Below are 21,548 nucleotides of genomic sequence, written 5' to 3'. Positions count from 1 at the left end.
TCATGAGCTAATTCGGTTTAAACTAAATGGAAGGAGTACCAGAATTAAGTCAAAGACTACGGTTTATAATTTTAAAAAGGCCAATTTTAACAAATTAAGGGGACTGGTAAGGGAAGTGGATTGGGCAAACGTATTAAGGGATCTAAAGGCAGAAGAAGCCTGGGATTACTTTAAGTTAAAGATGCATGAGCTGTCAGAGGCCTGTATCCCCAAAAAGGGAAAAAGATTACTAAGCAAGAGATTTAGACCGAGCTGGATGAGCGACCGACTGAAAGGGGCGATTAGGAAAAAACAGAAAGCGTACAAAGAGTGGAAGAGGGGAGGGATCAGTAAGGAAACTTATCTTAGTCAAGTCAGAGAATGTAGAGATAGAGTGAGAAAGGCCAAAGGCCATGTAGAGTTGGACTTAGCAAGGGGAATTAAAAGCAATAGCAAGAGGTTTTACAGCCATATAAATAGGAAGAAAGCAAAGAAAGAAGAAGTGGGACCGCTGAAGACTATAGCCGGAGAGGAGATTAAAGATAATCTAGGCATGGCGCAATATCTCAATGAATATTTTGCATCGGTGTTTAATGAGGCCAATGAAGGTATTAGGGATACTAGCACCGTTACAGAGGGGCATACAGGATGGGGGATTACAGCATCTGAGGTAGAAACAAAACTAGAACGCCTTAATGGGACTAAGTCGGGTGGACCGGACGATCTTCATCCGAGAATATTGAAGGAATTGGCACGGGAAATAGCAGGCCCATTAGCGATTATATTTAATGAATCTGTAAACTCGGGGGTGGTCCCGTTAGACTGGAAAATAGCCGATGTGGTTCCTATTTTCAAGAAAGGGAAAAAAAGTGACCCGGGTAACTATAGGCCTGTTAGTTTAACATCAGTAGTGTGCAAGGTGCTGGAGAAGATTCTGAAAGAGAAACTAGTTGAGGACCTTGAGGTTAATGGCAAATGCGATAAATTACAGCATGGTTTTACGAAGGGCAGATCGTGTCAAACGAATCTGATCTCCTTCTTTGAGAAAGTAACGGACTTATTAGATAAGGGAAATGCGGTGGACCTAATATACCTGGATTTCAGGAAAGCGTTTGATACAGTACCCCATGAGGAATTATTGGTTAAAATGAAAAACATGGGGATCGATATGAAAATCCAGAGGTGGATAAGGAATTGGTTAATGGGGAGAATGCAGCGGGTCGTATTAAAGGGTGAATTGTCGGGTTGGAGGGAGGTTACTAGTGGAGTGCCTCAAGGTTCGGTTTTGGGACCCATTTTATTTAATCTATTTATAACTGACCTCGGGACCGATTGCAAGAGTGGGCTGATAAAGTTTGCGGATGATACAAAGGTGGGAGGAGTTGCAAACTCGGAGGAGGATAGGGATATTCTGCAGGGAGACTTGAATGAGCTTGTGAACTGGAGTATCAGAAATAGGATGAAATTTAATAGTGAAAAGTGTAAGGTGATGCACTTGGGGATGAATAATAACAATTTTAGTTACAAGATGGGGACGCATTGGTTAGAAGTAACGGAAGAGGAGAAGGACCTAGGGGTCCTTGTGGACCGCAGGATGACTATGAGTCGACAATGTGACGTGGCGGTGAAAAAAGCCAATGCGGTCTTGGGATGTATTAGGCGAGGTATATCTAGTAGGGATAGGGAGGTCCTGCTTCCGTTGTATAAGGCGCTGGTGAGACCTCATTTGGAGTACTGTGTGCAGTTCTGGTCTCCCATGTTTAAAAAAGATGAACTCAAACTGGAACGGGTGCAGAGAAGGGCGACTAAGATGATCAGAGGAATGGAAAACCTGTCGTATGAAAAGAGATTAGAGGAGCTTGGGTTGTTTAGTCTGACAAAGCGAAGGCTGAGGGGGGATATGATTGCTATCTTCAAATATATCAGAGGGGTTAATACAAGGGAGGGAGAGGAATTATTCCAGCTTAGTACTAATGTGGACACGAGAACGAATGGATATAAACTGGCCGGGGGGAAGTTCAGGCTTGAAATTAGACGAAGGTTTCTGACCGTCAGAGGGGTGAAATATTGGAACGGCCTTCCGAGGGAAACGGTGGGGGCGACGGACCTGTCTGGTTTTAAGATTAAGTTGGATAAGTTTATGGAGGGAATGGTTTAATGGTAAAACATAGTAGCCAAGGAAAACCAAGCAATGGTACATGAATAGCATAATGGCCAACAAGGGTCAGGCTAGAGACTCTTGCCTATATGCTCGGGGTATTACTGATCGCCATATTTGGGGTCGGGAAGGAATTTTCCTCCAGGGTAGATTGGCTGAGCCTCTGGAGGTTTTTCGCCTTCCTCCGCAGCATGGGGCAGGGATCACTAGCAGGAGGGTCTCAGCCGATTGAAGTCACTAAAACACAGGATTGGGGACTTCAACGGCAGAGTCCAGGGAAGGGTCTTGCGGCCTGCAGCATGCAGGGGGTCAGACCAGATGATCATAATGGTCCCTTCTGACCTTAAAGTCTATGAGTCTATGTGCCTGAGGCCCCCTTTGGCCTTCGGGATAAGGGATAAGGAAATAGCGCGAGTAGTACCCTTTGTATCTGAACTCCGCAGACACCACCTCCACCGCTCCTAAGTGAAGGAGCCGCCTCACCTCCTGCTCGAGTAGGCTCCCTTGAGAGGGGTCCCTGAAGAGGGATGGGGAGGGCGGGTGGGTAGGTGGGGTAGAGAGAAACTGGAGGGTATAGCTCCGGGAGATGGCGTTGAGGACCCAACGGTCCGAGGTCAGTTGCAACCACTCCGGGAGGAAAGAGCATAGACAGTTGGAGAAGGGTAGGCTGGGCGGATCCGTGGTGCAGAATGGTAAGGCATCCCCAGGAGTCCCATCAAATCTGGCGCTTACCCACCTGCTTGCCCTTAAAGGAGCCAGGCTGGGGCGCAAGCAGAGACTGCTGCTGTGGGTGTTTTTCATAGGGAGGCTTGTATCTGGAGTGGGGGGCCTGGCTGGGGGCCTGCTGAGGCTTGAACTTGGTCCTGGCCAGGGTGGGACATACAGACCAAGCGTCTTTAAGGTCATGTGAGAGTCTTTGAGACCATGTAATTTCACATCTGTTTGCTGCGCTTGCCATCGAAGGGGAAGTCCTGCAGGGAGCTCTGTGCCTCGTTGGACAACCCGGACAAGAGGAGCCACGACCCCCCTCATGCACACTGCAGAGGCCCTAGTTCTTGCAGCTGTGTCCGCTGCATCGGAGGCTACCTGAAGGGCTGCTCTGGAGGCAGCTGTGCCCTCCTCTACCAGGGCCTTATACTCCTTCCTATCACACTCCTGGAGGGAGTCCACAAACTTTGACATTGAGCCCCATAAGTTAAAGTTGTATCTGCCCAGCAGGGCTTGGTGGTTTGCCACCCTCAGTTGGAAGCTCGAGGAAGAATAAAGCTTTCTACCAAACAAGTCCAGCCTCCTCAAGACTTTATTCTTAGAGGCGGGAGCGGGTTGGCCCTGACGCTCTTTGTGGTTGACCCACCTCAACCACTAGGGACTTGGGGGCAGGGTGGATGTATAGATATTCGTGCCCCTTTGCGGGCACGAGATACTTCTGCTCTGCCCTCTTAGATATGGGGGGCAGGGAAGACGGGGTCTGCCACAGGGCATTAGAGATCTTCGCCACCCTTCGTGGAGAAGAAAGGCCACCCTGGCCAGCAATGTGGCAGGGAGGACATCAAAGAGGGAGTCCAAAGGCTCCTCCACCTCTTCAGCCTGTACACTGAGGCTTGAAGCCACCCTTTTCAAGAGCTCTTGGTGGGCTTCTGGGTCCTCCTGGGGAACAGGAGGAGGAGGCGCCATGATTGCCTCATCAGGGGAGGATGAGGATGGGGGCGAGGTGCTCTGCATCCCCACCAGTGCTGCAGAACCCAACACTTGGTCCCCTTTGAGCGCGGGGCTGGGGAAGAGTGCTTCACTGACCCCTTCCTGGGGGGCTGAGAGAGGGAGGCCGATGGTCTTTCCGAAACCCCGGCAACCGAGCGAGCCACCACCGGGGGCTGCGTCAGGGTCCATTGGTACCAGAACGCTGGCCAGGGAGCCTGATGCCCTTGCACTTGCTGTGGCACTGTGGGAACTGGCTGCCCTGCCGGACTCACCCGGTCCACCAACTGTCAGCTCTGAGGGGAGGCCGGGCTGGCATACGAACGGCCGCTATCCTGGGATGGGGACGAGTAACGGTGTCATGAACTGTGCTGGGCTCGAGACCTTGAGTCTGGTGTAGAGGAGCGGGAGTACCGTCTGTAATGGCTGCTCTGCGAACAGCTTCGTTGGGCAGATCCGTGACGGCCGGTTGCTAGCGTTCTACGCCTGAAACTGAGGGAGCAGTGCCGTGTTGGGGGACCTCAACTGGGACGGAGAGCGTGAGCGGCGTTAACATCGGTACTATGAGGGGCTACAGCGGCTTCTTGGAGTCGGTGTCTGTCCCAGTCCCGGTGGGGCACGCTCTGATCTCGAGGCCTGCACTCCCTCGATGTGGAGCTCTGCCTGGATTCCCTGCTGCTCGGCACCCAACCAGACAATCTGGTGGGGGTCGATAGGGACCGGCACGGGCTACGAGGGGGAGAGGGGGACAGTCACTCTGTGGAGAATGGCATCAGGAACCTTCCCATGACGATGAGCGGTACTGCCCGGGTGGCGACTGTGACGGTCCAAGTGCCGGCTTGCCTCTGGACCGGGGAGCTGCTGGGGTTGGTGCAGCTGGTACTGGGAGAGACATTATGTCTCAAGCTGCCTGCAGGGCCTCCAGCATGGAGGGCACCCATATGTGGCCTCTGGCGTCCAGGAAGGCCGACTCAGAGTGGGCTGGGCTACTCCGCTCAAATTGAGTTGGAGGCCGCGAGATCGAGGGGGATTGAGAGCTGCCCAATGTGGGTCTAGTCTCACCCCAGCCTTGCCCCGGGGCCTTGACAGAGAAGATCTCTTCTTCGTCTTCTTAGAGTGTCCTGTGGATGGGGAGAAGTGCTGGCTGGTGGAGGGCACTGCTGGGTCGCTGCACGCACCGATGCTGCGTTGCTCGGTGCCGACTTGGACTGGTATAGCGGTGTCAGGGCCGACTCCATCAATATGGGTCGGAGCCGTATGTCCCTCTCCTTCTTGGTCCGAGGCTTAAATGATCTGCAAATCTTGCAGCGGTTGCTGAGGTGGATTTCCCCAAGACAGCGTAAACAGCTATTGTGCGGATCACTTACAGGTATAGGCTGTTTACAAGTGTTGCACGACTTAAAGCCTGGGGCGTGGGGCATGCCCTGACCCCAGCACACTTTTTTACTCTATCTATATAACTTTTTTTTTAAACACACACAGGTACTAACTATCTACAAACTAAACGACAGTCCAAACAGGGAAAGCGATAGCTGAGAATTGGAGCACAGCAGTTCCAGGGAACCTTCACTGGAGGCAAGAAAGAACTGAGAGTGGGGGAAGCGCGCAGTGCCCCTTATACCGTGCCATGGCGGCACCACTCCAAGGGTCGCTAGGGGCGCTCTCCTATGGGTACTGCTAGGGGAAAAACTTCCGGCACTGGTGTATGTGACAAGCACACACACCTATTGTGGAATGCACATGAGCAATCACTCGAAGAAGAACCACCAGTTTTGGGGATTGTCTGCCCTATTCTTTGCAGTTTGTCCTGAATAAGCATTCTCAGTGTAGCCCCTCCAGGCACCACAGTCACAGGGACTCATAGGCCTCAATCTCTAGGAACAAAGAATGTAGGCCATCCTTATAGAACCGGGGGATCTATCCAGGGAAGCAGTGATGCTGAAAAAGATTTGAGAGTCATGCTGGAAAATCAGTTGATTGTGAGCTCCCAGTACAACCCTGTGGCAAAAAGGGCTAATGCAATCCTTGGATGCATGAACAGGGAATCTTGAGTGTAGAGAACTATTTTACCTATGTATTTGGCACTGGTGTGATTGCTGTCGGAATACTATATCCCGTTCTGGTGCCATCAATTCAAGCAGGATGTTGATAAACTGGAGAAGGTTCAGAAAAGAGCCACAGGAATAATTAGAGGATTATAAAACATGCCTTACAGAGATAGAGTCAAGGATGTCAGTCTATTTATCTGAACAAAGAGAAGGTTAAGGAGTGACTTGATTAAGTCTATAAGTACCTACACAGGAACAAATATTTGATAATGATCTCTTCAATCTAGCAGAGAAAGGTGTAACACAACCCAGTGGCTGGAAGTTGAAGCTAGACAAATTCAGACTGGAAATAAGGTTTACATTTTTAACAGTGACAGTAGTTAACCATTGGAACAATTTACGAAAGGTAATGGTGGAGTCTCCATCACTGACAATTTTTAAATCAAGAATGGATATTTTCTAAAAGATATGCTCTAGGCATTTTTTCAGGGATGTTCTATGGTCCATGTTATACAAGAGGTGGACTAGTCGATCACAATGGTTCCTTCTGACCTTGGAATCTATGAATCCCACAAAGTCCTAAGCAACCTGGCCCCAATCCAGCAAAGTACTTAAGCATGTGTTTAAGTGCTTTGTTCGACTGGCGCCAAAAAAACGTAACTCAAATGTTAGGGGGAAATCTTGTGCTGAGCAGTCACAAAACAAATTTTTACAATGCTTATAATTCAGCTTGTTTTGTTAATTTTTATATTTAGTTAGGCAAAATGGCTTAGAGATAAGTTCTCAGTAAGGACTAGACATGTGGAAATTTCAACTTGGAAAGGTCAGCCATTTTTAAACTCATCAACGTGCAAAGCCACATCTTCACATTTTTCTAGAGTGGTAAAAGTATTTTTGTTTCCCTCACCTTCCATAATTAAAAATGGATGAATGAATTCATCTCAAACTTTCCAAAATATTCACCTTTGGGATGAGACCAAGAATGAAACATTTCAGATGAAATTGAAAATTTTTCAGATAATTATGAGCAGAGAGAGAAATATAAGGCTTGTGATCAAAATCAAAATATAACCTTAACTATAACATCCTTTCCTGACAACACACTACATCTTTGATCACCAAACAACAGTGGCAAAGATGACAACAACCTGTCTGGGACATGTACATATGCTCCAGTGAAATATAATTTAACATTCATTTAGCGTGGGAGTCCCACTTTAAAGAATTAAAATAACTTTTAGAGAAAATAAAGTAATAAATAGCTGTTTCCCCTAAAATTTCTAATGCCAGAATCAAGGACACTTACCTCTTTCTCTGCCTTTATGAGGTAGAAAAGCACCAGAAATAAAGGATCCACTGGGGTTGCAAACAATAGGCGTCCATCTATGGACAGAAAGATGAAAGAACATTTTATTCTCAGAAACATAACATAGGCAGCTTGATTATTTCCTTTTAATTTTACTGATGGGTTTTGCAGCGTTTTCATGGAGCAGTTAAGTAAATTCTGTTATTTTGTTTTATAAATGCCTTAATATAAGAGGGCTCAATTCTCAATTGTGCCTAAGCCACGTTCAAATACTGCGGGACAGGTGTCTTGATAGGAAGCTGACTGTAGCTCAATGGTTCTGCTCTCCCCCTAGTCCTGGCATAAGTTAAAGCTGCAGGGGTCTAGCTTCAATGAATGCTACAGGGAAATCCCTTCCATCAGCAGAGAATCAGGCATAATGAGGCCTCGCTCTGCTGTGGCCCCTTCCCCACTTACATCAGGCAGCAAGCTCTGCAGTAGGAAGCAGAAGATGAGTTGTAGCTGAAATCTGCCTGCTTCACAAAGGTCAGAGATTCCCTCTGCATGGGGGAATTCTCTGTTGGTTTCTTATGTGACACAAAGTGAACTTAGTAGACCAGAGAATATGGACAAGTGTGTATGTTTAATAATATATACCAATTGCAATATGGGGCCTTCATTTAACAGAGCCTTCAATATAAATAATTGGAAACAACAATGTAACATGAAAGCAATTCATTAGATAAGATCTAATAATTGATAACCATTTGACATTAGAAAACTAAAAATGAGTGCAGATATTTGGACTTGACAGCTAGAGAGAGCTTTTTGTTTTAATTCACTAACAGGGAATGAAATTTTAACATACTTTTCCCATTTTGTATTTCCTAAATCTTGCTAAACCAAGATCAGGTTATTAGTGAATCATTTGGCTTACAACTAATAATTCATTCTTCATATTTCAAAAAGTGTTGATTTTCCAATGGAAGACCTAACGACAGAACCAACAGGCCCAATGGTAAATTATAATTTGTGATGTCTTTAATTAATTTGCATATTTATTTCCAAATCTTCTCCATTTTAGAGTAAGATCACTAAATAAGTATGAAACCTCATTCTCCAAGTTCTGTCTTACAGTCATATATTCCTTGTCATTGGTACCTTTTAATCTGATGGCTGGAAGGTACCATCATAGCACTGAGAAAGCAATTTTTTTTTTTTTTTTAAAAGAAGCTTTTTTGTATTTTGGGGACATAGAATACTAAATGTATTTCTATTTCTCTACACACTCATTTGTTCCCGTAAAAACAACATTTCCAGTAGCAATGATCTAGTAATGCATTACTGTCACTTGAAAAATATGAGAAAAATCCAAACAATGAGATCATCATTAAATATTTAAAAATAAATAATAAAAAGGCAGAAAGAAAGACAGGCCTTTGGAAGGCAGCAGGAAACTCAGGATATGTCTACACTACAAGTGTTACAATGGCAGAGCTGCAGTGGTGTACTCAATCCACCCCCTTGAGAGCCAGTAGCTAGTTTGACAGAATTCTTCCGTCAATCTATTAGTGTCTAAACCGAGGCTTTGGTAGGCTTACTTTTTCACACTCCTGAGTAACGTAGCTAAGTCAACCTACGTTTTAGGTGTAGATCAGGTCTAAGTTTCTGGAACAGCTGAAGATGGAGCATGCTTTTCAAACAGCAGCTTCTGTAGTCTAGATCATTAAGAGCCACAACAAATATGTTACTGCTTGAGAGGCAGTTCAACCCCCCTTCCAGGTAGTGCATTTGCATCAGCAGTGGGATATAAAGAAAAAAAAGGCCAACAAGAGACGATAACATGAATTACAGGGAATTGGAGCAAGCTCCTCTTTCAGGGGATGCAGGAAATCAAGAATGAGAGATTCCATGGCACAAGTATCGATATGTCAGACAAATGGGAGAAAAGACAGGGAAACTCCACTCAGGAACCTGAAAGGCTCACTAACAAAAACTAGGTTGAACACGGACCCATTTTACAGGAAGTGAAAAACTAATGAATTTCAGATTTATACATAGCTAGAATACTCAAACAAAAACAAAAAGCTGGAAAATTATCATCAGAAGAACAACTTTTTCAGAGGTACAGAAGTTAATTTTATACATGCCCCTGCAGCACTCAAAGAAATTAGGAACACCTTTCCAGGCTTCTAAACAAAATGCAGGTGATGGTTCCTGAGGACAGCTATTTCTCAGGGGCCAAGGCAGAAGGTGGGAGGAGAAGGGGACATAGAAAATTCAACATAATCAGCAGCATGAAGCATTCACACTCCCTTGGCTCAACACCCATCCACAACAACTCAAAGCTTACAGCAGCATTACTTGCAATCTGGTTATTCCTATATGCACCTGTGCAAAGGAAATTTAGAATTAAACACACACCTAGGGATAATGCAATTAAAGAAGATATACAGTTTTTAGAAAATTGTGTGTATCATTAAATAATACTTTTTCTAGAAAAAAAATCAAATAAAATAGGATGCAGTAATTGACTGGACAAGAAACTTTTCTCTAGTGACATCCTCATTGATAAAAACATTGTTAGATCCTTGGTGAGAAGGTACAGAAAGCTGTCTGCCTTCTATTTAAAAAGATAGACTAGGATAAGGAGTGGGCTGTGAATATATAGGGGAACTTGCTCCAGGTTATGAAATTCCTAAATACCAGCCTCAGAAAAAGAACCATCAGCTTGAGATCCCAAAGCTTTTCTGGGAACCAGAATGGTAGGTGAAAGGAAGAGGGACCAAATGTTTCAATGCCTGAAACTATATTTCATTGCTAAAATAAGTGGGTCCATTTATGCTTTTTTCTGTTAAATTAAAATATACGTACGTTCCCTAAGGACTTGTCAGGTTGATTGACAAGGAAAGCTAAATATTTTGTGGCACTTGAGTTTACTACAATTTGATTTTTTTCAAGACACACGAACATCTGTTTAATTGAGACTGCCAAAGGCAGTCTTCTAACAGACCACAAAGCCCCACCCCTGGCTAAATCCAGATGGCATGTGAGTGCCTCAGAAGGTGGAGATACTGTGTGACTGGACTCTACAATTAGGAGATACACCAGTAAATTTATGGGGGGGAAATGTATGAATATTAGTTACACTTACGGGTAAGGGAGAGAAAACACTATGTTACTCACCATGTTGAACAGTCTGACCTATAAACCAAGAACGATATTCTTCATGAAAAGCTTTTACTTCAAACAGCTGCTGTGCACTGCTATTGAATAAGTAGAGGGCAGCTTCCCCTGTTAAAAGAAATCTGGTTTGTATTTGCAAGCTTTCATGAAAATCAAAAGACCATCCAATATGTCTGAAGAATGTGCCTATTATATACATAAACATACATACATTCTACATACACTGTAACTACAAAGAAAGCTTAGACAAAGAAAACTATTATATACAGATGTTCGTTTACCAGCTCTATAATCCCTACTCAATTTTGAATCAATAAATAAGAAGTGTGAATAGTTCATCTTACAGTGCAAAGCCTTTGATTCAAACCCAAATCAGATCACACAAGAAATTAGCTTTTGTCTATATGGGAGGGGGTGGTGATAGCGAGAATTTTGCTCTTCTTTCTTTGTGTCTGTCTCTGAGTTATCTGACTCAGGGATAGGGAATGAGAGTCCCGACTCTTTTAAGTGCCATTTTGTTGTTTGTCATTTATTTTTGTGTGTTGGTACAGATGTAGGGAGAGTATGGGTTAAATGAATTAGGTAAATGAAGGAGCTGAACTAGTGGGTTTCATTAGAAACTTAATCTTGGAGATGACAGAAATGCTTTGTTTTAGGCCCCTTTGCAAAATCCCCCTGCTTCTCACTGGTTCACATGGACAAAGTGGAATGGATCATTATTATGCCCCCCGATCTTAGTTTTGATTACGAAATGCCAAATATATTGTGAACAAGGCTGACAATCTCCATTACTATAATGGAAAGTCACCAAGACTTTGATTTGGAAGTTGTATGATTTTGCAGACTTGGTTAGTTCTGGCTGAGCACTCAAGAGCACACCAACATTGCATGGGTGTTTATACAATATTTGGAGACAACAATTTATTTATTAAAACACAAATATTCTAAAAAGATGCTAAAAGGGTGTTTTCTTCTCTTCCTATTTCAGACTCTGCACTCATACATAAGGTTACATAACCAAAAGTTTGCGCATTACAGATCTTTAAATAGGCTTCCTGTAATTCTATAGTAAGTTACCCAGCTTCGGTGTCAACAACTACACCTAAAGCTTTTTCTCTAAAAGCCTTACCGACACACTTTTCATTCTACAAGTTAAATAGATCACTTCCTTCCCTGGTAAAATATAAATTCTTATCCAACTTTTTTCAATTCTGGTGACAAATTGCAAAGCCAATTCAGTACAGCAGATGGAAGTTGTGCATTGCTTTATATTTTGAAGCTAAATTCTGAATATTTTTAAACAGAATTAATAAACTCTCTTTCCATTCTGCATCTCTTATCTTTCACTAATCTCTTCCTTTAGGCACAAAGCAGAAACTAGCTGATTATCTGCACCTGTAATTAAGTTTCTCTGATGTGTTTTAATGCCATAAACATGAGTGGTGACATTTTAAAAAACCCAGTGATCCTACCGAAAGCAAATGAATTTATGAAGGGAGCGAAGAAACAACCTGAACCAGATTTTTTCCAACTACTTTAAATGTGAAGATTTTCTGTTTAAATAAACTAAACAGGGTTTAATACTGTATACTTTAATGAAAAGAAAGTCTTAGACAAAGGCAGCTTTAAGATACTCTAGCTATACAATCAAAGAAGAAAATGATTGTTTTGGAGATTGGAGGGAGGTTCATTAAATTTTCTACATTATTTATTTTTCCAATATGTTTCTAATTAAAGGTAAATCATCATCTACCGACAAGAAAAGAGATACCACACTTTGGACTAAGTAAAAAGAAAATTGTAGTTAAAAATGAAAAGGCTCAAAAGTTTGGCAAGTGTAATAAAAGCCTCTCCTAACTGAATGTTTATTTTATAGCATAAGGTGACTAGCGGAAGAATCTAAATTTGGATTTATAAGAAAGGCCTGTGGATCCCCAAAAAACTAATGCATTTAAAAGATTCATTTGAAATATACCACTTTTTTGTGCTGCCAATATTTCTGATGAACAGTTCCACCAATTAAAATTATAAAATACAGCCTAAACGTTTGAACTGAATTAACTACATGGCATCCTCAGCAAAATCTCTGGCACATGAGATTAACACTATCATCATTTCAGTTTGCAAAATATTAATCCTCTGGTAGAGATAAGGAGAGAATTAACCATAATATTAACAGTGTCCTTAACTGTTGCAAACTTGCCTGTACTTGGATTACGCAGTCTTGTAAATAAAGGTCCACCATCAGGTTTCATAGGAAGATCAGTAACAGGCTCTGAAAAGAATTATAAAATTATAAATTGAGAGATCTTTCCCACCCCATCATACTTCACCAACATACTTGTCTGTATTAATTGAATTTACCTTTCAGATACTAGTAATTTCCCCCCGAAAGCCACAGAGTATGTCCATTACATCAGAACACAAGAATGGCCATCCTGGACAAGAACAATGGCCACCTAGCCCAGTATCCTGTCTTAGGACAGTGGCAAGTGCCAGTGCTTCAGAGAAAATGGACAGAACAGGGCAATTTCCAATCATCCATCCCCCCTGTCATCCACTCCCACCTTTTGGAAATTGGAGGTTTAGGGACACCCAGAGAGTGGGGTTGCATCCCTAATATATCTTATATATGCTAATATATCCGAATATATTTCTAATATATCACTTTTTGAGATGGGGTGACCAAAACTGCACGTAGTACTGAAGGTGTGGGTGTTCATGGATTTATACAGTGGCGTTATGATATTTTCAGTTTTGTTTTCTATCCCTTTCCTAATGGTTCCTAACATTATGTTAGCTTTTTGTTTTGGGGGGTTTTTTTGGACTGCTGCTGCACACTCAGTGGATGTTTTCAGAGAACTAGCCATAGTGCCACCACAATCTCTTTCTTATGCGGTAACAACTCATTTAGACATCATTGTTTTGTATGTATAGTTGGAATTATGTTTTCAAAAATGCAGTACTTTAAATAAATAATTAATGGAGATATCCCATCTCTTAGAACTGGAAGGGACCTTGAAAAGTCATTGAGTCCAGCCCCATGCCTTCACTAGCAGGACCAAGTACTGATTTTGGCCCAGATCCCCAAGTGGTCCCCTCAAGGATTGAACTCACAACCCTGGGTTTAGCGGTCCAATGCTCAAACCACTGAGCTATCCCTCCCCCCTCACCAACACTGCATTTCATTTGCCATTTTGTCACAGTCATACAGTTCTGTGAGATCCCTTTGTAACTCTTCACAGTCAGATTTGGACTTAACGATCTTAAGTAATTTTGTATCATCGGCAAATTTTGCCACCTCACCATTTACCCCCTTTCCCAGATCATTTATAAGTATGTTGAACAGTACTGGTCTCAGCACAGATCCTTTGGGGACCCTCCTATTTACCTCTCTCCATTTATTCCTACCCTTTGAGTATGCCTACACTACCATTAAAAATCCACAGCTGGCCGGTACCAGCTGACTCAGGCTCACGGGGCTTGGATTAAAGGGCTGTTTAATTGTTGTGTAGAGATTCAGGCCTGGTGTTCCATTAGCTACCCTCCAGTTATCTGATATAGAGGCTGATTTAAGTTATAGGCATCATATCACAGGTAACAGAGGGTCCTGTGGCACCTTTGAGACTAACAGAAGTATTGGGAGCATAAGCTTTCGTGGGTAAGAACCTCACTTCTTCAGATGCAAGTAATGGAAATCTCTAGAGGTAGGTATATATCAGTGTGGAGATAACGAGGTTAGTTCAATCAGGGAGGGTGAGGTGCTCTGCTAGCAGTTGAGGTGTGAACACCAAGGGAGGAGAAACTGTTTCTGTAGTTGGATAGCCATTCACAGTCTTTGTTTAATCCTGATCTGATGGTGTCAAATTTGCAAATGAACTGGAGCTCAGCAGTTTCTCTTTGGAGTCTGGTCCTGAAGTTTTTTTTGCTGTAAGATGGCAACCTTTACATCTGCTATTGTGTGGCCAGGGAGGTTGAAGTGTTCTCCTACAGGTTTTTGTATATTGCCATTCCTGATATCTGACTTGTGTCCATTTATCCTCTTGCGTAGTGACTGTCCAGTTTGGCCAATGTACATAGCAGAGGGGCATTGCTGGCATATGATGGCATATATAACATTGGTGGACGTGCAGGTGAATGAGCCGGTGATGTTGTAGCTGATCTGGTTAGGTCCAGTGATGGTGTTGCTGGTGTAGATATGTGGGCAGAGTTGGCATCGAGGTTTGTTGCATGGGTTGGTTCCTGAGTTAGAGTTGTTATGGTGCGGTGCGTGGTTGCTGGTGAGAATATGCTTAAGGTTGGCAGGTTGTCTGTGGGCGAGGACTGGCCTGCCTCCCAAGGTCTGTGAAAGTGAGGGATCATTGTCCAGGATGGGTTGTAGATCACTGATGATGCGTTGGAGAGGTTTAAGCTGAGGACTGTAGGTGATGGCCAGTGGAGTTCTGTTGGTTTCTCTTCTGGGCCTGTCTTGTAGCAGGAGGCTTCTGGGTACACGTCTGGCTCTGTTGATTTGTTTCTTTATTTCCTTGTGTGGGTATCGTAGTTTTGAGAATGCTTGGTGAAGATCTTGTAGGTGTTGGTCTCTGTCTGAGGGGTTGGAGCAGATGCGATTGTACCTCAGTGCTTGGCTGTAGATGATGGATCGTGTGGTGGGAACGGGGTGGAAGCCGGAGGCATGAAGGTAGGCGTAGCGGTCGGTGGGTTTTCGGTATAGGGTGGTGTTAATGTGGCCATCGCTTATTTGTATGGTGGTGTCCAGGAAGTGGACCTCCCGTGTAGATTGGTCCAGGCTGAGGTTGATGGTAGGGTGGAAGCTGTTGAAAGCATGGTGGAATTCTTCCAGGGCCTCCTTCCCATGGGTCCAGATGATGAAGATGTCATCAATATAGCGTAGGTAGAGAAGGGGCATGAGTGGACGAGAGCTGAGGAAGCGTTGTTCCAGGTCAGCCATAAAAATGTTGGCATATTGTGGGGCCATGCGGGTGCCCATAGCAGTGCCACTGGTCTGGAGGTATATATTGTCACCAAATTTGAAATAATTGTGCGTGAGGATAAAGTCACAGAGCTCAGCAATAAGTTGTGCTGTGTCATCATCAGGGATACTGTTCCTGACAGCTTGTATTCCATCTGTATGTGGGATGTTTGTGTAGAGAGCCTTTACATCCATGGTGGCTAGGATGGTGTTTTCTGGGAGGTCACCAATGCATTGTAGTTTTCTCAGGAAATCTGTGGTGTCACGGAGATAGCTGGGAGTGCTGGTGGCGTAGGGTCTGAGTAGGGAGTCCACATATCCAGACAGTCCTTCAGTGAGAGTGCCAATGCCCGAGATGATGGGGCGTCCAGGATTTCCAGGTTTGTGGATCACCTGCACGTCCACCAATGTTATATATGCCATCATATGCCAGCATTTTTGACTTCTCAAAAATTGTAGACCAGTGTAATTAAGAGGTAAACACAATGTCTTTATGGGGCTGTTTAAATAAATGTCAAAACTGGTTTTATGCAGTATTGTTGTAGCTGTGTTAGTCCCAGGATATTAGAGAGACAAGGTGGATTTGGTCATATCACTTATTGCAGTGGCTCTCAACCTTTCCAGACTATTGTACCCCTTTCAGAAGTCTGATTTGTCTTGCGTACCCCCAAGTTTCACCTCTCTTAAAAACTACTTGCTTACAAAATCAGACATAAATACATGTGTCACAGCACACTGTTACTGAAAAATTGCGTACTTTCTCATTTTTACCGTATAATTGTAAATCAACTGGAATACAAATATTGTACTTACATTTCAGTGTATAGTATATATAGCAGTATAAACAAGTCATTGTCTGTATGAAATTTTAGTTGGTACTGACTTCGCTAGTGCTTTTTATGTAGCCTGTTGTAAAACTAGGCAAATATCTAGATAAGTTGATGTACCCCCTGGAAGACCTCTGTGTACCCCCAGGGATACACATACCCTAGGTTGAGAACCACTGTCTTATTGGACCAACTTCTACTGGTGAGAGAGACAAGCTTTTGAGCTTTTTTTTATTGGTTCAATAAAAGAATATTCCTCATCCACCTTGTCTCTCTAAAATTGGTTTTGGTATATATTATTTAAAATATAGTCTACAATAATCTATGCAGTATTCATCAAGTAACATCAAACAGTTTTAAAAAAATACTTTGAGATGGACATGTCTACAATTTTTGAGAAGTCGTCTGCTTCAGAGATAAAATGTGCTATTTATTATGTATTTTAATGTGCTGAATTCAAATATGACAATGAAAACAACTGATTAGCTACTGTTTCTAAGATATTTAAGTTTTTACATTTTATGTCTATGTATATTGTGTAGCTAGTAGAGTTTTAATCATAAATTGTAAACCTAGGTCTTTTCATGTGTTTATGGTTGCTTTACATGATAATATTTCACCTCTCCTGTTTATGTAACACTTTAAAAATCAGCAAAAGGGTTATATAAATAAAATTTATTATGAAACAAAAGGCAAAAAACTATTATGTACATAGTTTAGTCCTATTCAGTGTCTACTCAGCGTTTCTTGCCTTGTCTCTTGTATTCATTAAATGGAGCATCTCTGGTCATTGTCCAGCAATAGTCTGCAAGCATTGATGGGCTCCATATGCCCTGATAGCGTTTCTCCATTGTTGCAATGTCCTGGTGAAATCGCTCACCGTGTCGTCGCTCACTGCTCCGCAGTTTGGTGGAAAAAAATCTAGATAAGAGTGCAAAAAATGTATCTTTAGTGACATGTTGCAACCAAGGCTTTTGTATGCCTTCAGGAGGTTTTCCACCAACAACCTGTAGTTGTCTGCCTTGTTGTTTCCGAGAAAATGTATTGCCACTAACTGGAAGGCTTTCCATGCCGTCTTTTCCTTGCCACGCAGTGCATGGTCAAATGCATCATCTGGAAGAAGTTCACGACTCTGAGGACCAACAAAGACACCTTCCTTTATCTTAGCTTCACTTAACCTTGGAAATTTTCCGCGGAGGTACTTGAAAGCTGCTTGTGTTTTGTCAATGGCCTTGACAAAGTTCTTCATCAGACCCAGCTTGATGTGTAAGGGTGGTAACAAAATCTTCCCTGATTCAACAAGTGGTGGATGCTGAACACTTTTCCTCCCAGGCTCCAATGACTGTCAGAGTGGCCAATCTTTCTTGATGTAGTGGGAATCTCTTGCACCAATATCCCATTCGCAGAGAAAACAGCAGTACTTTGTGTATCCAGTCTGCAGACCAAGCAAGACAGCAACAACCTTCAAATCACCACAAAGCTGCCACTGATGTTGGTCATAGTTTATGCACCTCAAAAGTTGTTTCATGTTGTCATAGGTTTCCTTCATATGGACTGCATGACCAACTGGAATTGATGGCAAAACATTGCCATTATGCAGTAAAACAACTTTAAGTCTTGTCTTCGATGAATCAATGAACAGTCTCCACTCATCTGGATCGTGACCGATGGTGAGGGCTGCCATCACACCATCGATGTTGTTGCAGGCTACAAGATCACCTTTCATGAAGAAGAATGGGTCAAGATTCTTTGGACGGTCACGGAACATGGAAACCCTAACATCACCTGCCAGGAGATTCCACTGCTGTAGTCTGGAGCCCAACAGCTCTGCCTTACTCTTGGGTAGTTCCAAATCCCTGACAAGGTCATTCAGTTCACTTTGTGTTATGAGGTGTGGTTCAGAGGAGGAGGATAGGAGAAAATGTGGGTCCTGTGACATTGATGGTTCAGGACCAGAAGTTTCATCCTCTTCCTCGTCTGACTCAAGTGAGAATGATTCTGGTGCATCAGGAACCGTCAGTCCTTCTCCGTGGGGTACTGGTATAGCTGATGGAATGTTTGGATAATGCACAGTCCACGTTTTCTTCTTTGACACACCTTTTCCAACTGGAGGCTCCATGCAGAAGTAACAATTGCTGGTATGATCCGTTGGCTCTCTCCATATCATTGGCACTGCAAAAGGCATAGATTTCCTTTTCCTGTTCAACCACTGGCGAAGATTTGTTGCACAAGTGTTGCAGCATATGTGTGGGGCCCTCCTCTTGTCCTGATCTCCAATTTTGCAGCCAAAATAAAGATGGTAGGCTTTCTTAACCATAGTGCTTATACTGCGCTTTTGTGATGCAAAAGTCACTTCACCACAAACATAGCAGAAGTTATCTGCACTGTTCACACAAGTACGAGGCATCTCTGCTCACTTTGGCTAAACAGAAATGTGTCCCTTTGCAAAATTAAACACTGACAAATAAGAGAGCACGACACTGTATGATTTCTAGAGCTGATATAGGGCAATTTGTTCAGCACAGGGATGTAAGCTTCGTTATGATTGCATCATCCATGACTTCTAGGAATAACATGATGCAATTCATATCATGTATGACGCAATACCAGCTTCAGATTGCATCATTCATTGTTTTGCCTAAAAAGCAAGTACTGTCCAAACCCAGTCACAGATTTATTCATAGATCCAGTCAAAGACGTATTTTAGTCATTTCTGGTTTAAATTGAGATCCCTTCCCTTTATAACTCACTTTTCCTCCGCCATTCCCAAGTCAAGGGTTGTATATACTGACCCAATAGCATATCTTGAAAACTAGAGCCAATCAACAATTTTAAGCATCATTTTCGTTCTCAGTGACCCAGAATTAGTAAAGTTTGACTACATTTATTTCAGAAGCATTTTGGCTGTAGAGCAGTGTAATCTGGTAAGCAACATTTGCTCAGAAAACATGCCAAGTATCCTGCAGATGAAAAAGTAAAGCCATAACATTGCTGTTCCTTTCATTATTAAACAATGAAAACAGGCTTTTTCTTTGCTCATGTGATTAGTTCAACTGACGACTTAGAAATTGCACCGCTCAGCCTTCCAATTTAACTATTTGGCATTCCACTGATTTCTGTTGCAAGTACTGACAGTATCTTGCCCTTTCCAATGCTGCATCACAGTGATCAGTTGAGGGAAAGCATGTCACCATTAATTGAAGTGCAAAAGTTTCAGATTAAGATTTACTATCAGTCTGAATGGTTGCATCTGATGAAGTGGGTTCTAGTCCATGAAAGCTTATGCCCAAATAAATGTTAGTCTCTAAGGTGCCACAAGGACTCCTTGTTGTTTTATCAGTCTTAATGGTGAGTCAGGAGATGGATAAGGGAATAACAGAGCTTTTTATTTCTAGCTGTTTTCAATCCAATCTGCCATTAGCAACTAAAAATCACGCGAGGGCTGATCAATGGTCTCTGTGACATTAATACAATACTAATTCTCAGTACAATGGGACTAGTCACATGAGAAAAGTTGTGTGTGTGGTTAAGTGTTTGCAGGGTCAGGCCCTAACTTTGTAGCACTCTATTTCACACAGTTTTCAGTATAACAAGCTGCTGCCATGCTGCTTGGGGCTTGATGGATATCAAGATACACATGATTTAAGTAGCGCTTCAGTTTCATTTCTGAATACTTGCTGACAAGTCCCTTAATTTCAGTTTCCCTTCTCTGTCTGGATTGATTCCAAGACATCTGCTTCTTTGCAGAATTAGCCCATCATCTCCATTAACGTTAAAAAAAGGCACAATCAAAGCAAGACGAACCATTCATGTCCAGGTGAAAATAAAGCTACTGAATATATAGGGTGGTACATGATATCAACACCCATGTGAGCTATTCTAATGTTAAGATTATAGTGAGCAGCTATAGGTCTGACTTAGTGTTTGTAGGATTGGATCCTTTGGATGTACCTACTTTCCAAGAAGAAAAAGTAACAAATAGCTCTTTTGTGCTTCTTGTTGTAACAGTAAAACAAATCTTTTCTCTCCATAAGTTTCCCTGCATAAAATCAGAAACTTGTTACTTATCTACCCCACAAAGGAGTTGCAAGAATTTAACTTCCTCAAAAAACAGACTATTCTGTTGGAAATTTGGAAAGCAAAGTCAAATTTTGCAAGTATAGCCTTAAGTGAATTTTTCAGAAATTCTGACAAAACACTTCTGAAATATGGGACTTCAAAAAGGGATATTCAACTTTCTGTAATTTATCATTTATCAAAAACACATTAAATTTATTATATTCAATGGTCTTCAATTAGACCTCAACTATTAGACCAATTAGACCTAGGACTATTTCTGATTATGTCAGCAGTAAAACCTTGGAGCTATTTGCTGTGGACTTTTGAAACTCAATATGTGCTTTCAGGTTCTACTGAATTTAATAAACTTTCCTATACATTTGATGAACTTTATAAACTTTGCTGGAGCTGTGCTGGCAAAGTTGGCAGCTTTGCCAGTGCAGCTGTTCCCACACCACGAGCACTCTGCTGGTATATTATACCTATACTATACCAGTAAAGCCCCCCAGTGTACACATAACCTCTGTAAGGAAACCTGTTTGAGTTCATGGAAGTTACAAGCTCTGGCTCCAATCCTGAAAATGCTGATGTTAGAGATTAACATTTTGCACAGAACTAACTGCTCACATGCATAAAGTTAAGTGTGTTAAAATTAATAGGACAGAGGCATTTGTGGGCAAAGCCAACTGTTTGAATGCAGTACTTAACCCTAAACTGAAGTTTGCATAGATGTCAAAGTAAGAAGTGGATCCCCATCCTATACTGGAATTCAGGAATTCTGGGTTCTATTCCTGGTTCTGCCACTAGCCTGGTAGGTGACCTCACTTCACCTCGCACTGTACCTCAGTTTTCCCAGCTGTAAAATGAGGAGAATGATACTGACATCCCTTGTAAATTGCTTTGAGATCTGCAGATGAAATGCATGATATAAGAGCTAGTAGTTATTATTAGGGCTGTCAAAGTGATTAAAAAAATTAATCGTGATTAATTGCACTGTTAAACAACAATAGAATATAATTTATTTTAAATATTTTTGGATGTTTACCACATTTTCAAATATATGAACCTCAATTACAACACAGAACACAAAGCGCACAGTGCTCACTTTACATTTTTTATTACAAATATTTGCACCGCAAAAAACAGAAGAAACAGTATCCTTCAATTCACCCCACACAAGTACTGCAGTACAATCTCCCCACCATGAAAGTTGAACTTACAATGTAGAATTATGTAAAAAAAAAAAAAAAAAAAAAGAACTGCATTCAAAAATAAAACAAATGTAAACTTTAGAGTCTACAAGTCCACTCAGTCCTACTTCTTGGTCAGCCAATCACTC

At 42.4% G+C, this 21,548-nt stretch overlaps 1 protein-coding gene across 2 annotated transcripts in view; it reads right to left on the bottom strand.

Moving 5' to 3' along the window:
- The window catches only part of RNASEH2B (ribonuclease H2 subunit B), a 59,914-nt gene that overhangs the window by 35,552 nt on the left and 2,814 nt on the right, over nucleotides 1-21,548 (bottom strand). For both annotated transcript variants that reach the window (XM_034758529.1, XM_034758528.1), the window contains exons 2-4: nucleotides 12,555-12,626; nucleotides 10,352-10,459; nucleotides 7,187-7,263 (exon numbers count right to left, since the gene is read on the bottom strand). In XM_034758529.1, the coding sequence (XP_034614420.1) occupies nucleotides 7,187-7,263; nucleotides 10,352-10,459; nucleotides 12,555-12,626 (257 nt within the window). The remainder of the gene's footprint in view (nucleotides 1-7,186; nucleotides 7,264-10,351; nucleotides 10,460-12,554; nucleotides 12,627-21,548) is intronic.

Source organism: Trachemys scripta, chromosome 1 (assembly GCF_013100865.1).
Source record: "Trachemys scripta elegans isolate TJP31775 chromosome 1, CAS_Tse_1.0, whole genome shotgun sequence".
Lineage (NCBI taxonomy): Eukaryota > Metazoa > Chordata > Testudines > Emydidae > Trachemys > Trachemys scripta.
This window is presented reverse-complemented; position numbering and strand designations above follow the sequence as displayed.